Raw genomic sequence first — 24,233 nt, 5'->3', positions numbered from 1 at the left:
TATTTTGAAAAAAATATTCAACAAGTGCAAAAGCAGGAAAACAAAGACAACACTGAAGATCCCAGAAAAACTGCATAGAAGAGCAACAAAAATGAAAATAATTCCAAAATGGGTTTCTCTGGTCTCTTGAGATCATTCCAACTTCTCCTCTAACAGAGGCTTCACAGTCTGTTACTGCAGCATATCAGAAGGACTCATGATACAAGACCTGTACTTTTTGTGTGCAAAACTAGAGACTGCAGAATTAATGCAGGTAAATAGTCTCTTTATGTTACTAATCTCTCAGAGACAGTAACAGTGTGCCCTGCGTGGGCAAAAGCAACATATTCCTGATTAAACCACCTGTACCAAAACCTTTAAAAAAGAAAATATTCCTGCAATCTATCAAGAAACTTTCTAAATCTCTGACTAGGTCAAATCAAGTCCTCCTAAGTCAAAGCAAGAAAGTCTGACTCTAAATTAAATTCCTGTATCTAGGAAAAGTCAGTGAAGAAAAATATCCCATATTTTGCTCTTTTTTTTTTACATATTTAAAAATGGAATAAATAACTGTATTTAAAAGAATAATGAATTGTTTTTGAGCAGTATCTTCTGCCCATTTACTACATAGCTCCAAAGTAACACCCTTAAAAATTCAGAAAGAATAAAATCTCCCACTTGTAAGGCTTGAAATGTAAAGGATAAGACACACTATTTCATTTATACTAAGGTATTAATTTTCTATGATTCCTCTGGGACTCTGAGCTCATAACTATAGACTGAATTTTTAAAACTCACTGAAGGCAATTTAATTGTTTTTCTGGACCATAAGGTAATAATTAGTTTCTAAAAAAAAAATCATTATAATTACTGAAAGTGAAAGAAAAGCATCATTTTTATTGTAAATCAAAATACACTCTAGCCAAAAAATCATTCACAGACACTGCAATGTTACTGCCAACAAAGTTCCAATATAATATTTGCTGTTCAACATAATATTTGCTATAATACATATATATAACATATATATATGTTCCAATATAATATTTGCTAAGTATGTCTCTACAGCACCTACGTGGAAACAGTTATAACTGATTTTGAGAAACAGGATGTACCAAAAGGGCCTTACTGCAGATGGAACTATTAACATTAAAATGAAGACACAAACTTCATGAAAATCAACGTGACACATACCTTTCCATTCATTTTCTCTGTTGCTTCTCAAGTACAGAAAGAGGAACAATTACACAGGTGGAACCTACTGCTTTTGTAATTGGATTTTCACAATCTGAGTTGCCATCTCTAGGTAGAAGTAAACACTTGAAAAGGAAACACTTTTGCCTAGTTTCTTCCCTATCCTCCTCTCTCTCTCAAGGAAAACCCAAATAAGTGGACAGTCTGACAGACAGAAAGTAACAACCCTAAGAAGTGAACACAGAATGCAAATCAAATGCTTTCACAGCCTGACAAGCAGCACTTCCCACTATCAGCAAATAAGCACATTCACAAAGCTTGTGCTACTCCATCTGATGCCTCCACTAAAGCCAATGGTGAACACAGTAAGTGCTACAACACAAACCCACTAAGAAAAAGCCATGCTGATTCTCCTCATGAGATACTCCATGATGAAAGGTCTTACCTCCTCTGTCCACAGCAGGAGCACCTAATGTAAAGCCAGCAGCTGCTGCCCTGTGTGGAGTGCCAAGTGCTGTGATGCCTCGTGCACCACCACCTGTAGAAGCTTCTCCTTTGTTTTCCCAGTCTGCATATTCTGCCAGTTGTTTGCTAAGACTGTACAGAAAAAGAGAGGAAATGCATTAGGCTAAATACCTGCACATACTTTAATAGAGGAGTTAACAGCCACTTCTTATCCAACCTATTCTTATCCTATCTTTATCCTATCCATAGCCATGTAGATTTATATACTCATATGCACTTACTGCATTATTATTACACACTTCAGTATTCACTACAGTCATGCTCACTCTACAGTCATGTTCAAACCTACGAAGGTGTTAACTCCTGCTTGGTACCTGTCAAGTTTCACCTGTGAATAACTGCAAGATACAGACATATTTTAGAGTTTATATTGAGCAAATGTGAGCTTAGCAGTAAAACTTGAAATCTAACAGAGAACTCTGGCTAAAAATTTTCCTCCACTTCCAAGTTAACAATAGGTACTGGAATGATACATATCAGAAGACAGGAGGAAATGACCACAAGTTGTGTCACGGAAGGATAAACTGGATATTAGTTAAAATTACTTCAGTGAAAGGGTTGTCAGGCATTAGAACAGACTGACCAGTGAAGCTGTTGAGTCACCAGCCCTGGAGGTATATGAAAGATGTTGTAGATTAGCACTTAGAGACATGGCTTAGTGGTGGGCTTGGCAATATCAGGTTGATTCTTAGAGGCCTTTTCCAATTTAAATGATTCTATAAAGACATCACTGAGCACATCCTCAACACAAGTCTCAGCACACTTAAACCTTGGTGCTGTTATCAAAAATCATCAAAAACCATACTGATAACTTTCAACTTACTCTAATGATACAGTTTTAAATTTACCTAGAATATCCATGAATAACAGCATAATCCTCAGCTGTCCATCCATTAGTGTCTTTATGGGAAACATCAGCACCATACCGAAGAAGAACCTTTATCACATTAAGCTCTCCGCCAGAAGCAGCAGTCATAAGCGGGGTTCTGGAGGATCCAAGACATATGATATGAAATGGGTTGCTTTACAGTCACTGTAAATATTTTTGTTTCTGCTTGCCCTCAAAGAAGTAAACTCTCCATTACTTTAAAATGAACAAAAGAAAAAGCATTTTTCATTAAACAATAAAATGGGAGAGAGTCTCAAAACAATTAAATGTTTAATCGTAAAACAAACCTTCCACACAGACAACACTTCGAAACTCTACTACTATGCAGGAGATGGTTTTCAATTTGAGGGAATGCCACTGAGCTAGTGGCAGGTTTCCTGCCAGGAAGGCCATCACAGTCACTAACATTTTGCAGTCCTCAATGTGGAAAGCTTTGAATGAGATATGACAGCAAGCCACTGAGGTATGACCATCTTTCACAAGTCACACAGAAGTAACTGCTTCTGTGTGGCTCCTTTTTTTATATTTTTTCAAACCTCATTCCCATGTCTCTCTCAAGCCAAGCTGAAGAATATTAAAAAGACCCATGTAAATTTTGACAGCACTCACCTTTCACATTGATCTCGAGCATGCACATCAGCTCCTTTTTTAAGGAGAAACTCCATTATCTCTTCATGATGTTCGGAGACAGCAAGAATAAGAGGGGTACATCCCTCCTGAAAGGGCAGATAAAGTTAAAAATCAAAGTTAAAACAAAAAACAAACAAACCTTTAAGAAAAATATGAATGCAACTTTTGGGAAGCACTTTATTAAAAAATATAAAACTTTACCTTATTCTGGGCATCAATATTGGCACCATGCTGAAGTAACAGCCCTGCTACAGTAGTATTACCAGACAGGACAGCCAGGTGAAGGGCAGTGTTGCCATCAGCATCTGCCAGATTTGGGTCAGCACCACGTTCTAGCAGAATAGCCACACATTTTTCTTGCTGGCACTGTACTGCCTGGAAACAAAACACAACAAACTTACAGCATTTACAGTTTCACTTTGTTGCAATTCCTCCATCCTCCCTTTGAAGAGCACCTTCAAAGATTGGCTAACACATGCCCATTCCACAACAATCACAATATGCATGATTTTACAAAGGTCTACATAAAGAATATTGAAAAATACATAATTTAGTCCAAAAGCAGTACGTCTCGCTTGCAAGAACATACCATAGTCCACGTACCTTCATCAGTGGTGATCTGTTATCATTGTCAAAAAGATTGAGCTTACACTTGTTTTCTACTAGAAATGTAACTACATCCACATGGCCGTTTGCACAAGCAAGATGCAGAGCTGTCCTAAAAATTAAATAAATTGAATTAGCACAGACAGGGATAATTTCAGGGTTCTTGCTGATAAACAGATATGACCACAAGTTTCACTTTGCAAATCTCAAGCTTAAGAACCCACTCCATTACCAGTACCAGTAGCTGCACACCAAATGCTTGGGACTTGGTAGAAAAAACCCTCCACAGCATCTGCTTAGTAAGGGGACATTTCCTTCACTGTAGAACAAAATCTGCAGAAACTCCTGTGACCAGGTGTTGGGTATTGTTCTCTGTAGTGTGGGACTACACATGTGGCACAGCAAGAGAGACCAAAGCTAGGGAATCTGAGGACTATGGCAAGTCAATTTCTAAATTTTTGTTTTATCATTCATGGGCCAGGAGTGTATTGGAGACGTGAGAGATGGGTTGAATTGCAAGAATATTAGAGCTTCCCCTCACTTTGAGAATTTTTCCTTTTTCTCTAGCTTTTTTACTACTGAAGCAACACCAGGAACACATTTGCAACAAAGTGCCTCTAACAACATGTAGCAAAACAGAGAGCAGAACACCTTGATCTTGACTACAGGAAAGTAGTTTTTGACTTTCTTGTAATGTTTAACTATCATGGTCATAAAAAGCCTACTACACATTAAGTCCTCTCCAAAGAGGCAATACTGTGTTTCTGCACTATATAACCAGCACAGCAAAATTGAACTTTTTTCTTTCAATTTAAAGCCTTGCCAGAAGGAAAAGCAGTCCTTTAAACCACAACATCTTAAGTCTGATATCAATTAACCAGTCTACTTGTACACAACAAAGACACAATCAATGACGAAGTCCCTACAAGTGTCTTATCGTACAAATCTAGTAGGTGTTTTTAGGGCAATAAAACTAGGCGAGTTTTATTGCTACCAGAAGTCCAGCCTTCTGGACAGCCAGCCTAGGAAGCTGAGCTACTCTGCTAAAACCAGCCCCTCTTTAGAACATCACAAAGGATTTGACTCTGAGCCTCTTCAGAAAAGGTGATTCCCTTTCGCTTATGATAGATCACTAGGAACTATGCTGCAGCCCAGGGCTTCTCCTTAAGGCAGAACTGTTAAGTGCTTGTTGTGCTTGACTCAAACCCCCACACAACACCTGCCAGAAAGCAACAGCTTCTCCTGCAAGTCACTGACCAGATATTCCAGTCCAAGGTACTGGAAGCCTCAGTACCTCAGTACCTGCCAAAGCCTCAGAGCAAAAAACCAACTGCAACCTAAAACCACACTGTGGCATAGGCTGCCACATCACACTCAAAAAAGGCAACTATGAGTGCAGCATCAATAAACAACATGTTTATTTTGCGTTATGAATCCTTCCTAACTGCAGTGCCCACCTTTCTTTAAGCTGCTCCCAGCTGAGACAGCACATCCTTCGGGCTCAACTACTGAACCTGCACGCTGAGCCCTTAGGTGCCCTTAGGTAGAGACGGATGCGATTACGCTCAGACTTCAAACCCCGGCTAGAGAATGGCCACAAGGCTCCTCCTGCAACTCTCCTTTGCCAGGCTAAGAGCCCGCTTCCACCCCTGCGCCAGGACATAGGAGCCCGGGAATGAGGGCACCGAGGAAGCCGGGTCAAAAACGGTAAGGCGACAGTTGGCCGAATTCAGGGGGGTTTTGGCAGCTCAAGCCTGCTTCCCACAGCAGCCAAGGGCTGCGCCGCTCCGCTCCTACGCCGGGGAGCTCCCGGGGGCTGCTAGAGCTGCGCCGGGGCTCCCGAGCCCTTACCGCTCCGCCTTGTCCCGCCCGTCGATGCCGGACTTCCTCAGCCCCTGCCGCACCTGCGCCAGGTCTCCGCTGGCGGCCGCGCGGTGCAGCTTGCCCAGGTCCTTCTGCCGGAGCTCGTAGGCACCGGCGGGGCAGCGAAGGGAGGCGCTGCCGGGGGGCGGCTGCCCCTTCCTCTTCCTCGCGAACCCGAAGATCCTCTTCATCCCGCAGCAGGAACGCAGGCACAGTCCCGTCTAAGGAGAGCGACGGTGGGCTGTATCGTGCCTCAAGCGGGGACAGGGGAGGGGAGCTCCCGGCAGCGAGCTCGGCTCGATGCGGCCTCTGCGGAGCGAACCTCGGGCACGGCGGAACCCCAGAGCAGAGCGGAGGAACCGCAGGGCAATGCCGGCGGAACCCCGGCGCAGAGCGGAGGAACCCCGGGGCAGAGCCGGAGGAACCCCGGGGCAGAGCCGGAGGAACCCCGGGGCAGAGCGGAGGAACCGCAGGGCAATGCCGGCGGAACCCCGGGGCAGAGCGGCGGAACCCCGGGGCAGAGCCGGAGGAACCCCGGGGCAGAGCCGGAGGAACCCCGGGGCAGAGCGGCGGAACCCCGGGGCAGAGCCGGAGGAACCCCGGGGCAGAGCCGGAGGAACCGCAGGGCAGTGCCGGCGGAACCCCGGGGCAGAGCCGGAGGAACCCCGGGGCAGAGCCGGAGGAACCGCAGGGCAGTGCCGGCGGAACCCCGGGGCAGAGCCGGAGGAACCCCGGCGCAGAGCGGAGGAACCCCGGGGCAGAGCCGGCGCCTCTCCCCGCCGCCCCGCGCGCCGCGAGCTCCGCGCAGGCGCGGGCGGGCACGCGCAGGCGCGGCCGCGGGAGGCGGGGATTTAGGGATGGAGTCGCTCTCGGATGGAATTAATTTCCCCGGGCAGTTAGTGCTGCGTGGGTGCTGCTGTCGGGCTTGGGTGAATGGTGATGAGAACAGACAGTAAGGATTAATACAAGAGGAAGGGGATGGAGCGGAGCTTCACACATCATCTACTGACGTGCCTGACCAGATGCTGAGGAATGCGTCTGGTCTGGGTAGCTTAACCCGCATTTCAGCTGCCGACTGAAATGCAGGTTAAGCTTTGGGTGGGAGCCCGAGACAAGTGGCCGTGAACTGCAAACCTTCGGGATATCCAAGGGCGCGGAGATGGGTGACACTAGCCAGGTGAACAGACTCTGGGAGACACAGCAGGAGCCTGGAATTGCCGACTTTTTGGGTAACAGAGGAGATGGAGAGCGGTGACGCCAGCGTAGTTGTTGAACATGGAGAGTGGGACAAGAGCCGAAGACTCGGGCGGAAGAGCGAGACTGGCTCAGGGGACGACTGTGAGGCTGTAGAAGCCCATAGGTTCTTTATGTTGGTGCTTTACTCAGGGGCACCAGCTCAAGATATTTCTGTGTTGCTGCACAGGAATAAATTGCTTTATGGAACGAGATAGCTGAGATTCCGCTATGGGAAACCGGGGTCGAACCGGTGAGGAAGCCTGGTCTGACCGTGTGAGAGCCGGGGTGAGGGGAGATCCCTCGCCTCGCTGGAGCCGCCCGCCGTGCCCGGGCTGCGCTCCCAGCACTGGGAGCCTTTGTCCCTGTGACACCTTCGGGGTATGTGACTGTAAGAGTTCTGTGGATGCTCAGACTGGGACGTTTCCCTAACACCCGTGGCAGACTCAGAAAGTTGCCTTCTAGTAAATGGGGCTGAGTTGGCACTGACACGGAGAAATACAAACATGCATGTGAGCAGCCTGTATGAAAATGTAGTGCAGAAAGCAAAATATTTGGTAAGTTTGGAATAATTAATATTGTACGGCTACAGTGATGCCACTGGTAGCAGATACCAGTGGTTTAGATACCATATAATTTGGGGGTGATGCCATGGTACAGTATACCCTAGGGTATTTGGCTAATGGAACACCCTGCCAGAACATTTCTTCCTATCTTTAGAAACTACTTTTTGCATATGAATTTCTGAAAAACAGATGGCAAACAAAACCTAATTCAAACAGAGGAATGCATTTCACTATAATGAGCAGTAAAAATACTTATTGCAACTGGACAGGAATATATTACCACTTTTTAGGCAGGTGATTCAGCCCTTTGAAATATTTTCCTTCATCACTAAGAATGGTACATGTATTAAAATCTTTATTTTCCTTTCCAGAATGAAGCTTCACAGCTTCATCAAATGTTCTTCTGACAGTATTCTTTTGTACTGAGGTGGTTGTTGTACAGATACTTTCTTTAGTTGATTCTCAGTGTATTAGCAGTGTTCTGTTTTTTCAGACCTGATGTCTAGAAAGAAGAGCCAAAATAATAATAACAATAATTTTAAAAAGATGGGAAAATACTGTTTTGCTGAAACCACAGCTAAGTAGATTCCGGTTGCAGAACCTATATATCTATGAGTATTAGGAAACAACTATTAGTAACCATTTTGAGAGTGTCTCTGTAGTCAGCCTGACCATTTAATAGAACAATGGAGAGCAAAATGCATTTTTTTAAATGGATATATTTGTTTTCTTCCAGCCATCTTAGAAGAAAGGCAAGTTTTTATTTACAAGATGGCAACATGGGATAAACATGAGTCATCTCTATGCTCTTCAGGAGGAAGTATTTAATCTCAGCTTTTCAAGCGGACACATGCTCAGCCACAAATAGTTTTGTTTTTACAGGATACTCTCCAACTAAGACCAGGAGAGCCTAATTCTATGTCAAATATTTCTGAATGTTATCAATAAAAACCCCTGTGATTACAATGTCAGTTTCAGTTGGTGACTTTGATAGCTGAATAGGCTAAAATTTGGTTTCATGTTTTTGAAGATAAGGGGATGCTGATGGGGTCATAGAGTCATATGGGTACAACAGGAACTGTTCATTCCTTACTAGCCAAGAAAGATGCAAAAGAAATAGCTAGTCTCTGTCACTAAAGCAACTGTCAGCTGTTTATCAATACTACTTCTTTAGTTGTGTTGGCTCTGGGAGCTGTTGAAGATATCAAAATGTATGCTTTTAGTTTTGATACATGTCTATTTTAAATTTCATTTTTATAGTTCCTTTTTGGATTTAGGTTTGGGGTTTTTTTTAAATTTTGGTATTTCCTATTATGTTGCTTTTCCTGTTCAGTGTTCTCTATGTTTATCTGTAGTTTTCTCAGTATCATCTAATAGCAGCGCTGTTTCTTTTCCTGTCTGTTTGAAATGTTTCATTCCTGTACCCGAATTCTTGATTCATTACAAGACTTGTGTACCACAGGAAGATTTCCAAATAGGGCTTAAATGTGACTTAAATGTTGCATAAGCACTGGTATTTGGATTAGTCTGCTATAGGTACACTTTTCCTTCAACATGATTCACTGTAGCCGGATAATTTAGCTCACAGTCTTTGTACAGCTGAAGTATAAAATGTTAGTCTGAAATTCCCCTTTGCCAATATGGCTAATTCCCCTATTAGACACCTGGTGGTTTTTGTCTACCAGGAAGGAAGTGTCAGTAGAGACTTGGGCTGATAGCAATATGCTGCTAAAAATCTGGTTTAGTACACCTGCTTTGCAACTGCTCTATTTATAGGAGTGGTACAGCTTAGAAAAGCTGCCTGGAAGATTGCATGTCTCAGTAATGCCGACTCTGAGGCTTTGAAGGGACGGGGTAGTTAAAACACATTCTGCAGACAGTGACTTCAGCAGCTTTTGCTGTAAGGGCAGACCTGCAGCTGTGGGGGTGCTCTGGTGTGCCACCTCTGGAGCCGTCCAGAGTCATTGGATAGTTGCTGAGTTAAGTGGGGACAGTTTTACTTGCTCCCAGCCCAGCCTGACACACCATATCCTATGCACATGGTAGGATTAACAGCTAGCTTTCCATTCAGAATGTAGAAGGGATTTATTTTGGCTTCCTCTAAGTCATGAACAAGATTTTATTTTCTTTTCAATACAGTAGAAGAGTTACTCTATGAGATTGGTGCTAACACCACCAAGGTTATAGGTTCAATCCTTTTATGGGCCATTCACTTAAGAGTTGGACTTGATGATCCATCCTTGTGGGTCCCTTCCAACTCAGAATCTTCTGTGATACTATGATTCGGAAGAAGCTTATTCATATATTCAGAACCACACAAATTCACTGGCTCACACTTTCTAGGCTACCAATATACAGTTATCATGGAAATGAACTCTGTCTTATTATGGAGTCAGGTAGGTCGCAATTGCATTTGTTAGTTTTGGTTCATTTTAGTTGAGAAAAATGCAAAATAAGACCTTTGTCTTCCTTCTCTTTATTAAACTACTTGGAAATTATAAATATCTGCTGACAGTAGGACTACAGTCCATTGAGAACTTATTTCAATTCCCAAATGCTGTGGCTTAATCTCAGACCAAAACTGAGGTATCACACAGCTGTGTGATCACTACCCCCTGCATACACACCACCACCCCACCCCACTCCAGTGGGATGGGGAAGAGAATTAGAAAAATTAACAACAAAAAAAAAAAAATCCTGACTTGTGGGTTCAGGTAAGAGCAGTTTAAGAATTGATACAAACAAAAAGGTAAGAATTGTAATTTCTAAAAAAGGAAAAATTAAACCCATAAGGAACAAGTGAGCCACAATACAGTTGCTCACCACCCACTGATTGATGCCCATCCTGTTTCACTTGACCCAGTTTCCATGGTGTGGAATATCCCTTTGGCCAGTTTGGGTAAGCTGTCCTAGCTATGTCTCCTCCCAGCTTTTTGTGCATCTCCTCACTGGTTGAGACATGAGACATTGAAAACTCCCTGACTTCTGATAAGTACTGCTCAGCAACAGACAAAGCATCAGAGTGTTATTGTGCTGGTTAGAGCTGTGGTAGAGTTAATTTTCTTCACAGTGACTGGCATGGGACTGTGTTTTGGATTTGTTTTGAACACAATGATGATAGTGTAGAGGTGTTTTTGCTATTGTTGAGTAGTGCTCTTGGGTCCCAAGAATGCAGTCCTGGGCTACTTTCTCTAGGATACCACAAAATGTCAGGTCCTGAAAGCACAGTCCTGGGCTGCCTACTCAGGTAGACAATATTTGGGATACCCTGGGCTAAATTAGGCAGAACAATGCCAAACAATCAAGTAGAAAGTTTTATTCATGGCAGCAATGATGGCAGAACTAATCTTTCTTTCCAATTTTATTCCTTCTGAAAAGTCCTGAATGTTCAGAATCCAACTGCATTAAGACTGTACATTCCTCTTCAATGGAGAGTCTATCAGCAATTCCAATAATGGCAGTGAAATAACTTGAGCTAAAATGCTTTGTAGGGTTAGCTTATGTTTGGGCTTGGTGCATCCCCAATGAGCTTAACGCATCAATTATTCTGAGTCTGCAGTGCAAATATCAGCCCTGCTCAGAGCTGTGCTTGAGTACAGAGAATGTGTGAGAAACATTCTGATGGAGAGGTATGGGAGCCTTCATCCAGCAGTGAACAATTATACAAACAAGAGAGTAGGCAGAAAGTTAATGATGACATTATTCACTTTGTGGTCTGATGAAATGTTTTGTTGTGCTTACAGTTTGTGCCAGCTGTCTTTTCAGATACTGATAAATTTGAGTCTGAAATTAGCTTAGACATGGTTTTCAAAAGACACTGAGGGACAGAACCATGATTGTGATTGTTCCCAGAAATGTCCCCTGAAAGCTTCAGTTGGTAAATGGTTTTTCTGTGACCCTCACATACTGATTATTAACCTTTTTTTCAAGTTCAAATTAGTTTCAATTTCTTGAAAGACTGACTTTCTGAAATAATTATGCATACTTGTTTAAAATCAAACCAGAATCAGACAAAAAGAAATCAGTGCTAAATCAAAAATCAAAACACATATGTAAGTGATTTACTTATACTGCATAGTCCTTGTTTAAATTGCTAAGCAGCCAGTTCTCATCAGCTTACATGGCATCACAGAGTTTACTGCTACTTTTTACATCATTTGCCTTTACTTAGAGTTTACAGTACTGTTGCTCCTTAGCAGAGGTCTCGTTCTCAATTATGTGAAGAACTCATGCAATGAACTGTTCAATTAAATTTGGTAGCCTCCAAAGGGCATTTGGGATTTACAACCTATACATTCACTAATATAAGTAACTTTCACATGGATCACCTGGAGAGGATGCAGAACATTATTTTAATGCACTTTTTGCCAACTGTACTTTGGTGTATGTGTGGAGAGCGATGTCTCAAAGTTCTAATGCCTGCCTTCATGAATTTGAGGAGATGAGGACTGGTTAGGTGGACTTCCATAGATATCTAAGTCCCAGCTAGACCTGAGAATGGTGTTTTTTCTCAACTTCCAGGTCTTGAACATGTCTCTAAGCATGAAAATAACACTGGAAACATTTCAAACACATTAAGAGAAAGGAAGAGAAAGAACAAAGGGAACACTTTCGTTAAAACACATAACATGAGTGATGCAACATAATGAAGCTACTGTAAGAGGAAACATTTTTGACAGTTTTGTCAAGTTCAAGAATGCAGATCAGTCAATCTGCTGGTCCGAAAAAGTGAATAGGGTTCTTACTGTGAGTGCAAAAGAAGCCAGCTATGCAGAAAAAACCCAACAGATGAGTGCACTGTGCTTGACACACATTTATTATAGTTTATATTCAGACTGCAATGAACAAGTTTTCACATCTGAACTGTGGAGAAGGGAAAACATAGATGCTATATAAAAGCAAAAAATGTTCAGAGCCTTTCCACAGCATTTCATTCAAATCATGTAATCTTTGGTTAAAACATCACAGTACTCTTCTATTGCTCTGCAAAGGGGATCCTGGTCCACATGAAGGTTTTTGGAAGATCCAGTACATCCAGTTTCAAGTTCAGCAGTAGCTGGGAGGAAAAGAGATGAGATTCCTTATGTTACTTCTACAGCAGACAGGGAGAAATAAGGCACTGTAAGAAGATTTTACATAACTTGAGAGTCTGAAATCCTGAACAAGACTTCAAAATTTCCAAAGACACCTAACAAGGGACAAGCTTGGCAAATAGGAAGAAACAGATTTTGTGCACATGTGCTTATCAGTCAACAGCATTTCTAAAGCTAGTGACAGACATTCCAGAGGCTACATGATGGTAGAGGTACTACTGACTCCAAAGAAGGTTCTAAGCATCAGCACATTATTTCAGTACACTTTACACCCTTCATCTTTCATGCATTACACCTGTGTGCCCTCTCTACCCTTTGGTGATTTGTCAGTACACAGCATTCCATGTCTCTTTGCCTTCCGTATTGTTCAACTATCCTACACAGCTGAAGCCCACTAGGGATAAGGGTCACCCGCAAACCCATTCCCAATCACCACAAACTGTTCTTACAGTGAACATCTTGCAGGACTCCACACAACTCCAGTGGCCCTTAGCAGTGCATCTTAATGTAGCCCCTGCAGAGCTCTTCATCTGAAGTCTTTGCTTTCCTTAAACGTTCAAAGCTGTACTTTATTGGAACACTACAACTACACAGCTGCAGTCCCTGCAGAGCAGTGACTCTGGAGGACCAGCTATCATGTAACAAGTGGATTTCCTCTTTGGATGCCTGGCCTCAAGTTACAGAGTGTGTTTGAGGCTCCACGTTGCAGGCATTGAACTCATGTTTGCCTAAGCACTATTGAACAATCTCTTCCTAAAGAAATGTGGTCTTTTATTCCTGATCATGTTCTTCTTACTTGTTCAAAACAAGATTGACTGCAACACCTAAGCTACAAAGACAAGCCATGCATCATAGCAAGAAAAATCAAGATCGAACAGCAGAGAATATGTATGATATGGTTCAGTACTGAATGCAACCCATGAACAGGGAAGAAAGGGATGGCTGAAGTCTATAATGATCTGTAAAAAATCTGGGGGCTTCTTTGATGTTTTTGCTGGAGATTAACTCCAGTGAATAGCAGCTTCATCTTAAGCCAAGTGTTTCTGTGTGGAGCAGTGGATGAATTTTCTTTCTGCTTGTTTTTTCCTAGGCAAGTGCATAACATTCTATGCAGTATTTTGGAAAGCGGGAATTTTTCACATTCAAGTCGAAACTGGAGAGCTTGCAGAACAAAATCTCTGTGCTTAGCAGAATAAGTTGAAAGTAATATCTTGAAAGCTGTCAAGACTTAGAAACAATCACCTTTTTCCTTAACAACACTCCAAATGTAATGACACATTACCTTCTTTCAGCTCCTTAGTGATTTTTTCATCCAATTCCTCTTGTACCTAGAATTATGCATCAAATATACAGTTAAGTCATAATATGACCCAAATGTAACTGCTAAAACTCCTAGAACATTCTTACACCCCACAGACAACGTGATAAAAGCTAAAAATATCATCCCAAATAGAGCTGATGGCCTGTGATGGCCAAGAAGATGCCAAAGGCCCTGGACCACCTGAGCTATGTGGAAAGGCTGAGAGAGCTGTGCCTGTTTCTTTCCTGGAGTAGACAAAGCTCAGGTGACCTTGTCTGTGTGTATTAACTACCAGGGGGATGGAGCAACAGAGATGGAGCTGAACTCTTCTTAGTGGTGCCAAAAGAACAACTTCCCCCAAGACTCAAGTTTTTTCAAGCATGGACAGTAAAGTCCTGGGGAAAAGGGATCCCTCCAGAACATGAAATGAGATATGGGTAGTGGAAGAAAGCAGAAAATCTCAGGCCTAGACCAAAAGATGACCAAAAGCAGGACTAATCCTAAGCAAAGCCATAGTAGTTGAACTGTTGGAAGAAAGCACCTTCCCCAGTTTATGAAGCCTTCACAATGACAAGAAGGCCCACAGGACCCTCTGCAACATGTTCAGATGAATCAAGAGAATAAAAAGGTCTTGTTTGCCTATTATTTATTTTAGTAACCTTTCTGTGATTCTCATCCTTGTGTGAGGAAAGAAAGTCAACACATGGATTTCTCTGGAAATGAATTAAAAGGCCTTTGAATGAAAATACACCTTTGAGGACTCAGACAGTGTCTCCACTGTTCTCCTGGTCCCCAGCCCTCTGGAGAAGGTATCAGAGATGACTAGCCCAAACCTCCTGAGCAGGTACCTCTCACTGCTTAGCTCTTCAAGCAGTAACATACTGGGTCACTTGCAGTGACCATCTCAGTAATTCTGTTTCAGGAGGTGATGTTGACTTAAGTTAGATCTTCTAAGACTCAGGGTCTAGGACCTCAACTGCAGAGCAATACTGCTACTGCACACACAACTGCTGTTGCTACCCAAAACTTTTTGTCTGTCAGAACAGGCAAGGGTGGTAAAGAGACTTCTCCTCTAGTTTAACCAAGTTCCATCAGAAGAGGTGAAATCTATACATACAGTGCCATCTTACAGAAGCTGAACTACCACAGAAGCCATAACTTCACAAAGACATAAAGCACAGAACTACTCGGCAGCAAGTTGGTCTTTTACTCAAGTAAAACCAGCAATTTCAAAGTGTCTCCAGGTTATGCTCCTAGCAGCATAAATAGACAAAACATTTGTAATAGCACCCAAGGTTAAACAGTATGGGCTACAAACCTTGTCACATATCTGGCTGCAGAGAAGAGAGAGATTTTTTTATTAAAGATCTGAAGAAAGAAAAACAGCCTTAAGATCAAAGGTCTTCACTGAGACACAAGAACATGGCCTACACATACATGAGGCAAGGAAAAAAGCTCACAATAGAAAGAACATTAAAATACAGGAAGGCTTTTCGAAAATGAAACCAGAAAAGGAATAGAAGTTGAGAGAGCGTAGGGAGCTGACATTCGCCTTCTCACATTATGTAGGGAAACTAGTTTCATAAATCCACCAATTCACACTGGTTGCAGCTAGCAGAGTTCACTATTCTTTTCCATGTCAAGACACCCACATTCACTTGCAGCAGCTTTTGGCACAGCTGTTAGGATGGAAGCTTGAAAGTTTGTAAATATAACAAGTGGCCTTGAGTCCCAAAATCTTCTTGCAATACTTGCAGCAGAGACATTTTCTGCCTAAGGCCCCATCTTCCAAATTCTGGTACACAGATCACTAACAGTACTTTCTATTTATGACTCAGAGAGGGAAGAAAAGGTTTTAAGAGTTTAAAAGTTTTACAACCCTGATGACCAAGAATCTTCAGCCTTACAACATACAGCAGTGCACTGTTCTGAGGATTCACAGTTTCTTTGGCCCATAAGACAATATGGCCTGGAACAATAAATGGATTCTAACTTCAGGCTAAAAAGGAGAACCTAGCATATGGCTACTCTTCAGCAGGAGTTGAGAAATTTCAAAATACTTACCTTGGCCACAAAGGCTGCAAACCTCTTTCTTGATGATATGATCTTCTCACATTGGTTTAGGAAGCTTCCTGCTAGACTGAGACTTCTGTTCAGTCCCAAATTGTTGCCAAGATGTCCCAGTGCACTTGAATACAGAATTGGAGTTGCAGCCAGACCTCCACTGACAATGCTGCTTGTGATTAACGATTTGCTTTTATGGCGCTCCAGGAGGAGCTTAGCATTGGCTTCTTCAAGTCTCTCATTAGCTCTGAAACATTTGAAAACACACAAAAAGTTACCTTTGGTAATAACACTTTCCCAAAGTTACTCTCCAGGTCCTAACTATTATTTAACTTCTGAGATGAAGAGCCTCCGAAAGTAGTATATCATTTGACCTGAGCTTGTTTGGAGGGCCTGTTTCTAAGACGTCACACAAGGTGCAAGGAGCAGCATCACCAATGCTTAGGACTGCTCAACATGAGGGCTTCAAAGCCTTCTGTGAAAGCCATGTGTTTACATGGTTTACCTTCTGGAAGGTACGTCACCTCTGAAACAACTCTGGGCTGAATCCCCCTTCCCAAGGAAAGCTCAAAGCTTAGAGCCACTGCTTAAACAGAAGCCAAAAAAGATAATTTCTATTTTTGCATCACAGAATCCAATTTTGTTCTCTAAGGGCCTATTTATACTCAAATAGTAATGGACATTAAATTAATCTTTTGTGTGGTACGCAGAATGAAGAGATTTTAGAGACTGGTAAAAAAGCTGCCAGTTAAAAAATCATCAGCTTGAAAAGTATCCTGTTCATGCCATGATGTTGCTACTGTGGTGTTGCTGTTGGAACATTAAAGAGAAATGAAGAGAAAGCTGATGACGGGGAAGGGTCTTTCACCAGAATTATGCCACCTTATGCTTGCACACATGATGCTAAGCAGGTGAAGAAGAGTGATTTGGAAGGAAGATGCATAAGGAAATAAGAGTCACTTTTATTACCACTCCAAAAAATATGGACTTGCCTTTCCAGTTCCTTTGCTTGGCATTTGCTGATATTCACTTCCTTCAGATACAGTTCCTTGTACTTTTCCACTTCTGCCTGTGTACACTGTTTTTGAAAAGTAGTCTCTTGTTTAGTATCTTTCATCCTTTCCAATTCACATTCAAGATCTCTAATTCTGTCTTTTAGCTGGTTGGTCAGTGAGTCATGATGACTGGTTCTGCTTTGTTTTATGAAGTCGTGAGTGGCTGCCTGTGCCTGAAAGAGACAGTGCACCTTCAACCACCACAAAAAAAAACCTCTCCCCACCTGTCAGTTGCATGTATCCAAGTTCAAGAGCCCAGCTTGGCTTACAGAGGCAGCTGTGCCTCCTCACTATCATCAGCAGTTAAGGCAGAGCTCTGGAGCTACTACCGTAAGTCTGTTTACTCAGGACAAAGCCCAGATTACTAATACTGTTCAAATCTACTAATGAAAGGGCATGATCTCTGTAGGACAGGCACAGAGAACACTCAAAGGCCGCTTGCTATGCAAGCCAGGTAGGTCCTCAGCTGCTTTCTGAGGAGCCTCTATTCAGCAGAATGCAGGAACTGAGTTCCCCTTGGTTCGCTGGGAAAACCACATTGCAAAATTTCCCTATAGAAATAAGTAACTAGCCTAAGGATTCATCAATAAGGAAATGTATGAGCAGCTTACAGAAGTAGTGGCTTGCAGGTCTCTCTGCAGGGCGTCAATCCTATTGCTTTGTTGCTGGACAGTGCCTTCCAAAGTGGTATTTTCAAATCCAAGCCTTAAAAAGAAATAGAGGTCTTACTATAAAAATCTGCCAGAACGCCAATTACAAAAGAACAGAGTAAAATACTGAAAATCAAAAGCATCATTCAGAACCATAATGATTTGCTCTGATGCAACAAGGGCTCTATTTTGTGGCTTCCAACCAGCTTCTGCAAGCAACAGACACTTTGTCCCACTGTGTTGTTCTCTTACCGTTGCACGTGTTCTTCAAGTTGTTTCACAGTCTCCAAATATGCCGACAGCTGATCCTGCAGTTCCTGGGCAGAAGCTACTGTTTCTCTTTCCTTCTCGTCCAATGTAGCCATCAAGTTCCGAACACAACGCTCAGAATTTAAGTATTTTTCTTCCACCTCTCGCAACTGTCAAATCACAGAAAGAGTCCACAGTCATCAATTGTGCTTTTGTACAGGGCAGTCAGCTACTGCCCAAGGATTCACATGCTGCAGATATCTGCCCATGCCCTCTGCCCAAAGAACTGTAAATCATCTCAAGTACCTTCAAAGCTTTGCTTCTACCAGCAAATGAACACAAGCTGTGTTACTTCCCAGTATTCTAGAGCAGCTTCTCCCATCCCTCCACAGATTTCCTAGAACATGGTTCTAAGCACTGACACTGCTGCTTCAACCCTTTTGGGAATCTGTGATGATGCTCTTTGTATTCACTTTATTTGCTACTGCATGAACTCAAATGCTTTTATTTCTAAAGAATGAAGGAATCTAGGAAGTGTTAGAGGAAAACTGCTCGAGTGGACTGATGTTTTTGAGGTAGGATGGGAATGAAGAGACTTTGAATTAGAAGGTGAGAGAATACAACTTAGTTATATTCTTTCTCAGAACTTTTTCAGGCTGGTTAGAAATTTTTTGGTTTCTTTCTAATTGAATCCAAGGCCTATACTAGACCTGCTCTGGAGCACAGCATGGCAGCACAAGGAGTTTTCAATAAAATTTCTGCACAGAAATAGGTCACTAGGCTCAGGAGTCTCCAATAGAGAAATTTATGAGCAGCTTACTGAGGCAGAGGCTTGCAGGTCTCTCTGCAGGGCTTCAATCCTGTCACTTTGTTGCTGAACAGTGGCTTCCAATCTGGTATTTTGAATTTCAAGCCTTAAAAAGAAATATAGGTCTTACTGCCAGAAAATCCACCAGAAAAAGCACCAATCCCAGCATGAAGTCACAGAACTGAAAACAAGTGTGTCTTTCAAAATCAGAGTATGTGTCCTGTGGTTTCCTCCCAGCCCCTGCAAGCAACAGACACCTCATCCCACTGCATTGTTCCCTTACCGTTGAAGGTGCTCTTCCAGTCCTTTCATGGTAGTCTGGTTCTCCAAATATGCCAACAGCTGGTCCTGCAGTTCCTGGGCAGCAGCTAGCTCTTCTCTATCCTTATCATTCAAGGTAGCCATCAAGTTCTGAACACAACGCTCAGAATTTAGGTATTTTTCTTCCACCTCTCGCAACTGTCAAATCACAGAAATCACAGAAAGAATCCACAGTCTTCAGTTGTGCTTTTATACAGGGCAGTCACCTACTGCCCAAGGATTCACATGCTGCAGATATCTGCCCATACCCACTGCCCAAAGAACTCTAAATCATCTCAAGTACCTTCAAAGCTTTGTTTCTACCAGCAAATGAACACAAGCTGTGTTACTTCCCAATATTCTAGAGTGGCCTCTCCCATCCCTCCACAGATTTCCTAGAACATGGTTCTAAGCACTGACACTGCTGCTTCAACCCTTTTGGGAACCTGTGATAATACTCTTTGTCTTCACTTTATTTGCTACTGCATGAACTGAAATGCTTTTATTTCTAAAGAATGAAGGAGTCTAGGAAGAGTTAGAGGAAAACTGCTCCAGTGGACCTGCTCTGGAGCACAGCATGGCAGCATGGGGAGTTTTCTGAAGTGGCAGAGACCTCAAATGCAGCACTGAGAGAGGTGCCAGCTCCCACTGAGCAGGAAGAAGTGGATTCCTGAGGAATGGCAGCTCTGCTTCAGCATGGTGGGACCAGCAGTTATATTCTGGTGAGCACCATTTCAGCAAAGGCTCCCAGGTGAACTACACTGTCAGACCTTCTCTGGAGCTGGGAATCATGCCGGGGTGCTTGTGCCTGGGGAGTGTTCTTAAACCAGGAAGATCTTGAATGTAGAGCAGAGAGAGGAACCCATGCCCTTGACAGCGGAGTGTGGAAACCGTGAGGAGAGGCAGCTCTACCTCAGCATGGTTAGAGGAGGAGGCAGGAGGGACAGATGCAGGTCAAAGCTCAATGTAACCATCTCTTCCTATGTCTCTCTCCTTCCCCCTGGAATACTGTCTTGTTCTTTTTCAGGATCTATTGGAAGAGATGCACAGCTTGATTCTAAAGGCACAGGCTTTCCCTAACTCTGCTCAAACCCTAGCCAATTCCTTATGCAAATGCAGGCTACCATTTTCCAAGTCAGCCTCAAGGCTCATAGTAACTGCCAGTGGAGCTTGGGATGTAGATTGCTCTAGAACTGCACTGGCAACCTTCTGCTGCAGGTGTGGCACTGAGTCCTAGGGAAATGGTGTTCCACAAGCATGAAGTTTTTGCTGAGTGCTTTTTCAGTTGCAGAATTACACCTGTCTTCAGAGTGAATTCAAACTAATAAATGCTGCTGGCCACCAACAGGTAGCCAAAAAACCAATGAAAAATCTCTTCTCCTTTTCCACAAAAGTAGCCCAGTGCTGACGGGGGAAACAAGGAAAACTTCACTGCTTCTATTTGAGACTAGAAAGGCCACTCAAAGACCATTTGCTATGAATGCCAGGTCCTCAAATGCTTTCTGAGAAGCCTGTATTCAGGAGAATGCAGGCACTGAGTGTTGTATTATATTTTTATATTTCTGTAATAGTTCTGTAATGGTTTGCCCCTCCACCTCCCATTTTCTCCCAATGGTTCCACTCCGAGTTTTCCTGCCGTTCGCTCAATGTCAATCTCCCTGGCAAAGCTCGGTCACTTCCCTCTCCCCTCCCTGGTACCTTGTCCATCACTCAGCTCCCCATCCTATTCTTCCAGAATTTTCTACCCTGGGTGTCGAGGGATTGGATGAGGGTCCGGGGTCCCTCCCTTAAGTTTCGCTTATTGTTTTTTGTATTTGTCTATCCTTTCACCTTCCACTCCCCCAGATCCCTCCATTGGTCAATGTGTGTTCCATTGACCAGTGTTCCCCCTGTTACACCCCTGTTTTTAAGATGTTGCAAAAGCCTCCAAGGCATGTTCGGCTGCTGGACAGTGTGTAACTCGGAGCTTCCCAGAGCCTGGATTAACCCTGAAACTGTTTCCCCAGCCTTAAGTCAGCTCCCTCATTATCTCCTCGGACACCGCCTCTCCCCAAACAAGGCAGGCAGTGTGACTTTCTGCATCAGCTGCTCCCCGACTCCCCTCGAAATCCAGGGGAGTGAGCCCCGCAGCTGACCGTGCCTCTGCTGGCAGGGGAAGCCAGGGGGCTTCAGCTTAGCTCGGTGGCACCTGAGCTCCCCTCAGGTCTTCAGAAAAATCCACAATAAAATTTCCGCACAGAAATAGGTCACTAGGCTCAAGAATCTCTGGTAGAGAAGTTTATGAGCAGCTTACTGAGGCAGAGGCTTGCAGGTCTCTCTGCAGGGCTTCAATCCTGTCACTTTGTTGCTGAACAGTGGCTTCCAATCTGGTATTTTGAATTTCAAGGCTTTAAGAGAAGGAGACGTCTTATTGAAGAAAATTCTCCAAGAAGAGCACCAATTCCAGATGTTATGTGAAGTAACAGAATCAAAACCAAGAGTGTCTTTCAAAATCAGAGTATGTGTCCTGTGGTTTCCTCCCAGCCCCTGCAAGCAACAGACACCTCATCCCACTGCATTGTTCCCTTACCGTTGAAGGTGCTCTTCCAGTCCTTTCATGGTAGTCTGGTTCTCCAAATATGCCAACAGCTGGTCCTGCAGTTCCTGGGCAGCAGCTAGCTCTTCTCTATCCTTATCATTCAAGGTAGCCATCAAGTTCCGAACACAACGCTCAGAATTTAGGTATTTTTCTTCCACCTCTCGCAACTGTCAAATCACAGAAATCACAGAAAGAATCCACAGTCTTCAGTTGTGCTTTTATACAGGGCAGTCACCTACTGCCCAAGGATTCACATGCTGCAGATATCTGCCCATACCCACTGCCCAAAGAACTGTAAATCATCTCAAGTACCTTCAAAGCTTTGTTTCTACTAGCAAATGAACACAAGCTGTGTTACTTCCCAATATTCTAGAGCGGCCTCTCCCATCCCTCCACAGATTTCCTAGAACATGGTTCTAAGCACTGACACTGCTGCTTCAACCCTTTTGGGAACCTGTGATAATACTCTTTGTCTTCACTTTATTTGCTACTGCTGTGCCGTAACTGCTCTGGAGCACAGTATGGCAGCATGGGGAGTTTTCTGAAGTGGCAGAGACCTCAAATGCAGCACTGAGAGAGGTGCCAGCTCCCACTGAACAGGAAGCAGTAGATTCCTGAGGAATCGCAGCTCTGCTTCAGCATGGTGGGACCAGGAGGGATGGCAGCAGTTATATCCTGGTGAGCACCACTTCAGCAAAGGCTCCCAGGTGAACTACGCTGTCAGACCTGCTCTGGAGCTGGGAATCATGCTGGGGTGCTTGGGTAGTGTTCTTAAACCAGGAAGATCTTGAATGTAGAGCAAAGAGAGGAATCCTATATCCCTGACTAGGAAGTGGTGAAATCCTGAAGAGAGGCAGCTCTGCCTCAGCATGGTGGGACACAAAGGCAGTAGGCATCAATGTAACATCCACTAACATCCACTTCCTAAGATCTCTCTTCTTTTGGCTCACAGGATACTCTTTTACCCATTTTTGTGATGGACAGGAAAGCATCAAGCACCTTATGGTTTATTTCTTTAGGAACAGGCTCTCCATACCTCCATTTCAACCCTCTCCAACTCCTCCTGCAAGCACAGATTGTCTTCCTCCACATCAGCCTCATGGCTTGTAGTAACCTCAAGAGCAGTCCTAAAGCATCTAAAATTTGTTAGGAAACATGTCAAATTCATCATCATTTCCCCCCTGCTTGCTCCCAAATCTTTTTCCCTCTTTACTACATGTACAATGAAAGGACAGCCATGTACATGGAAGCTTGGAGAATTCAGCTTAGAAGGAACCTCAGGATGTCTCCAGTCCTATTGCCTCTGCAGTGGAGCTTTTACTACAGGGTAAGGCCATGCTGTTTAGTGCTCCTTGAACTACTCTTTAAAATCCCCCCCATATGCAGCTGTATGAACTCCTGGGGCAAGCTGTTCAGCTGCCTGATCATCTATATGCAAGATGTTTTCGCTTCATGTGTGGTTGGAATCCATCAAGTTCCCTTGGACAAGTTGTTTCTCTTTCTCCCAATGCTCCCAATTCATAGCACTTAGGTCCTTTGCTAAAACCCCCTTAAAACCCCCCAAGCAGAGCAACCTTGCTGCTGGTATAATGGCAAGTTTCCCAGTGAGTTTGGGTCTGTCTGAGGAGAGTGCACCACAGACAACACGTTCTGGCAGTCCTCAGCAGACAAAGTACAAGTCTATTGAAGGTCTGAGCAGCCAAGAGCAGACCTGCATTTACCAGTCACACTGGAAGAACCACAGAACAGAAGAGTATGGGTGAGGTCTAAGCAGCTGTGAAACAGTCCTGCAGAGTCCACAGCAAAGCGGCAGGCTGACAGCACGCATTCCAACAGTGCTCGAACCATCCAGGCCACTTCAAGCCACAAAAAACTCTAAGAGTTCACTCTCCCAGCTGACAGGACAAATCTCGCTTTTCAAGCCATTAGCTTGAACGCGACCCCACACACGGCCTTAAGGGCGGGTGCTTCCACGTGGCATCTAAAGGCGCTGGGGAGAGGAGGTGGTCGCACCATGCTGATGCCTTTTCCCGAAGAGAAGTTTGCTGAGGACTAGCGAAGCTCGGCTCAGAAAATGCCGCGGCAGCGCCTGCCAGCAGCAGCCAAGGTGTCCCATCAGTGGCGCACAGAACTGACCGCCGCCGCTGGCCTCGCGGGTCCCTGCCGAACCTCTTGAAAGAGCAGCGCCACCGCCTCAGCCATGGCACGTCGCGGCTGTGCAGCCTGCCCGGGACCTTGTCACTGAGCTCGGAGGCACCAGCGGCGGCGGCACAGGGCTGCCCACACGGGCTACTGGATGGCCACCGCTGTCGCCTTCTGCTGAACAGCCACCCGACTCCTTTCCGCAGGGCGTGCGACGACATGGCCCGGCTGAGGGCGATCAGCAGCAGGAAGCACCCGGCGGGCTGCTTGGCCCCGGGTGTGGATGGGGATGGACAGGATGAGGACGAGGGACAGGGCGAGGATGAAGGACAGGGAAGCGAAAAGGACCAGAACAGGCACTCGGCACAAGGCAGAAAAGGTAGCCCCGCGCAGTGCGGCGGCCTGGATCCTCCGAGGCGGCGCAGCGCTGCCAGCGCGGGCCGTGCCGCTGCCCCCGGAGCGGGCTGGGCGGCTCCGGGCGCCGGCAGAACCTGCGGCGGCACGCGGGA

General features: G+C 44.2%; 2 protein-coding genes across 15 annotated transcripts in view; both read right to left on the bottom strand.

The window, feature by feature from the left end:
* Nucleotides 1-6,496, bottom strand: part of ANKRD26 (ankyrin repeat domain 26) — a 48,992-nt gene extending 42,496 nt beyond the window's left edge. For 6 of the 14 annotated variants that reach the window (XR_014952173.1, XM_021553490.4, XM_021553498.3 and 3 more), the window contains exons 1-6: nt 5,675-6,010; nt 3,821-3,935; nt 3,419-3,592; nt 3,197-3,303; nt 2,547-2,684; nt 1,619-1,770 (exon numbers count right to left, since the gene is read on the bottom strand). Coding sequence is in view for 11 of the 14 variants with exons in the window: in XM_021553490.4 (XP_021409165.3) it covers nt 1,619-1,770; nt 2,547-2,684; nt 3,197-3,303; nt 3,419-3,592; nt 3,821-3,935; nt 5,675-5,877 (889 nt within the window). In the remaining 3 variants the exon portion in view is untranslated. Of the gene's footprint in view, nt 1-1,618; nt 1,771-2,546; nt 2,685-3,196; nt 3,304-3,418; nt 3,593-3,820; nt 3,936-5,674 lie in introns of those variants that run through there. The other 8 variants (XM_021553495.4, XM_085569640.1, XM_021553497.4 and 5 more) reach the window with 6 other exon arrangements.
* Nucleotides 6,497-12,286: 5,790 nt separating this feature from the next.
* On the bottom strand, nt 12,287-22,870 carry LOC146763445 (ankyrin repeat domain-containing protein 26-like). Its single transcript, XM_085569644.1, has 11 exons — nt 22,619-22,870; nt 21,574-21,749; nt 21,298-21,391; nt 18,988-19,163; nt 18,717-18,810; nt 17,900-18,066; nt 17,609-17,702; nt 16,935-17,170; nt 15,943-16,189; nt 13,861-13,906; nt 12,287-12,541 (listed from the first exon to the last, which is right to left on the bottom strand). The coding sequence occupies exons 1-11, from the start codon at nt 22,754-22,756 to the stop codon at nt 12,420-12,422; spliced, it is 1,590 nt and encodes a 529-aa protein (XP_085425770.1). The 5' UTR covers nt 22,757-22,870; the 3' UTR covers nt 12,287-12,419.
* Nucleotides 22,871-24,233: the final 1,363 nt, after the last annotated feature.

Source organism: Lonchura striata, chromosome 1A, assembly GCF_050655825.1.
Source record: "Lonchura striata isolate lonStrDom1 chromosome 1A, ASM5065582v1, whole genome shotgun sequence".
Taxonomy (NCBI): Eukaryota; Metazoa; Chordata; class Aves; order Passeriformes; family Estrildidae; genus Lonchura; species Lonchura striata.
The sequence above is the reverse complement of the archived record's forward strand: the minus strand, read 5'-3'. Positions and strand labels throughout refer to the sequence as shown.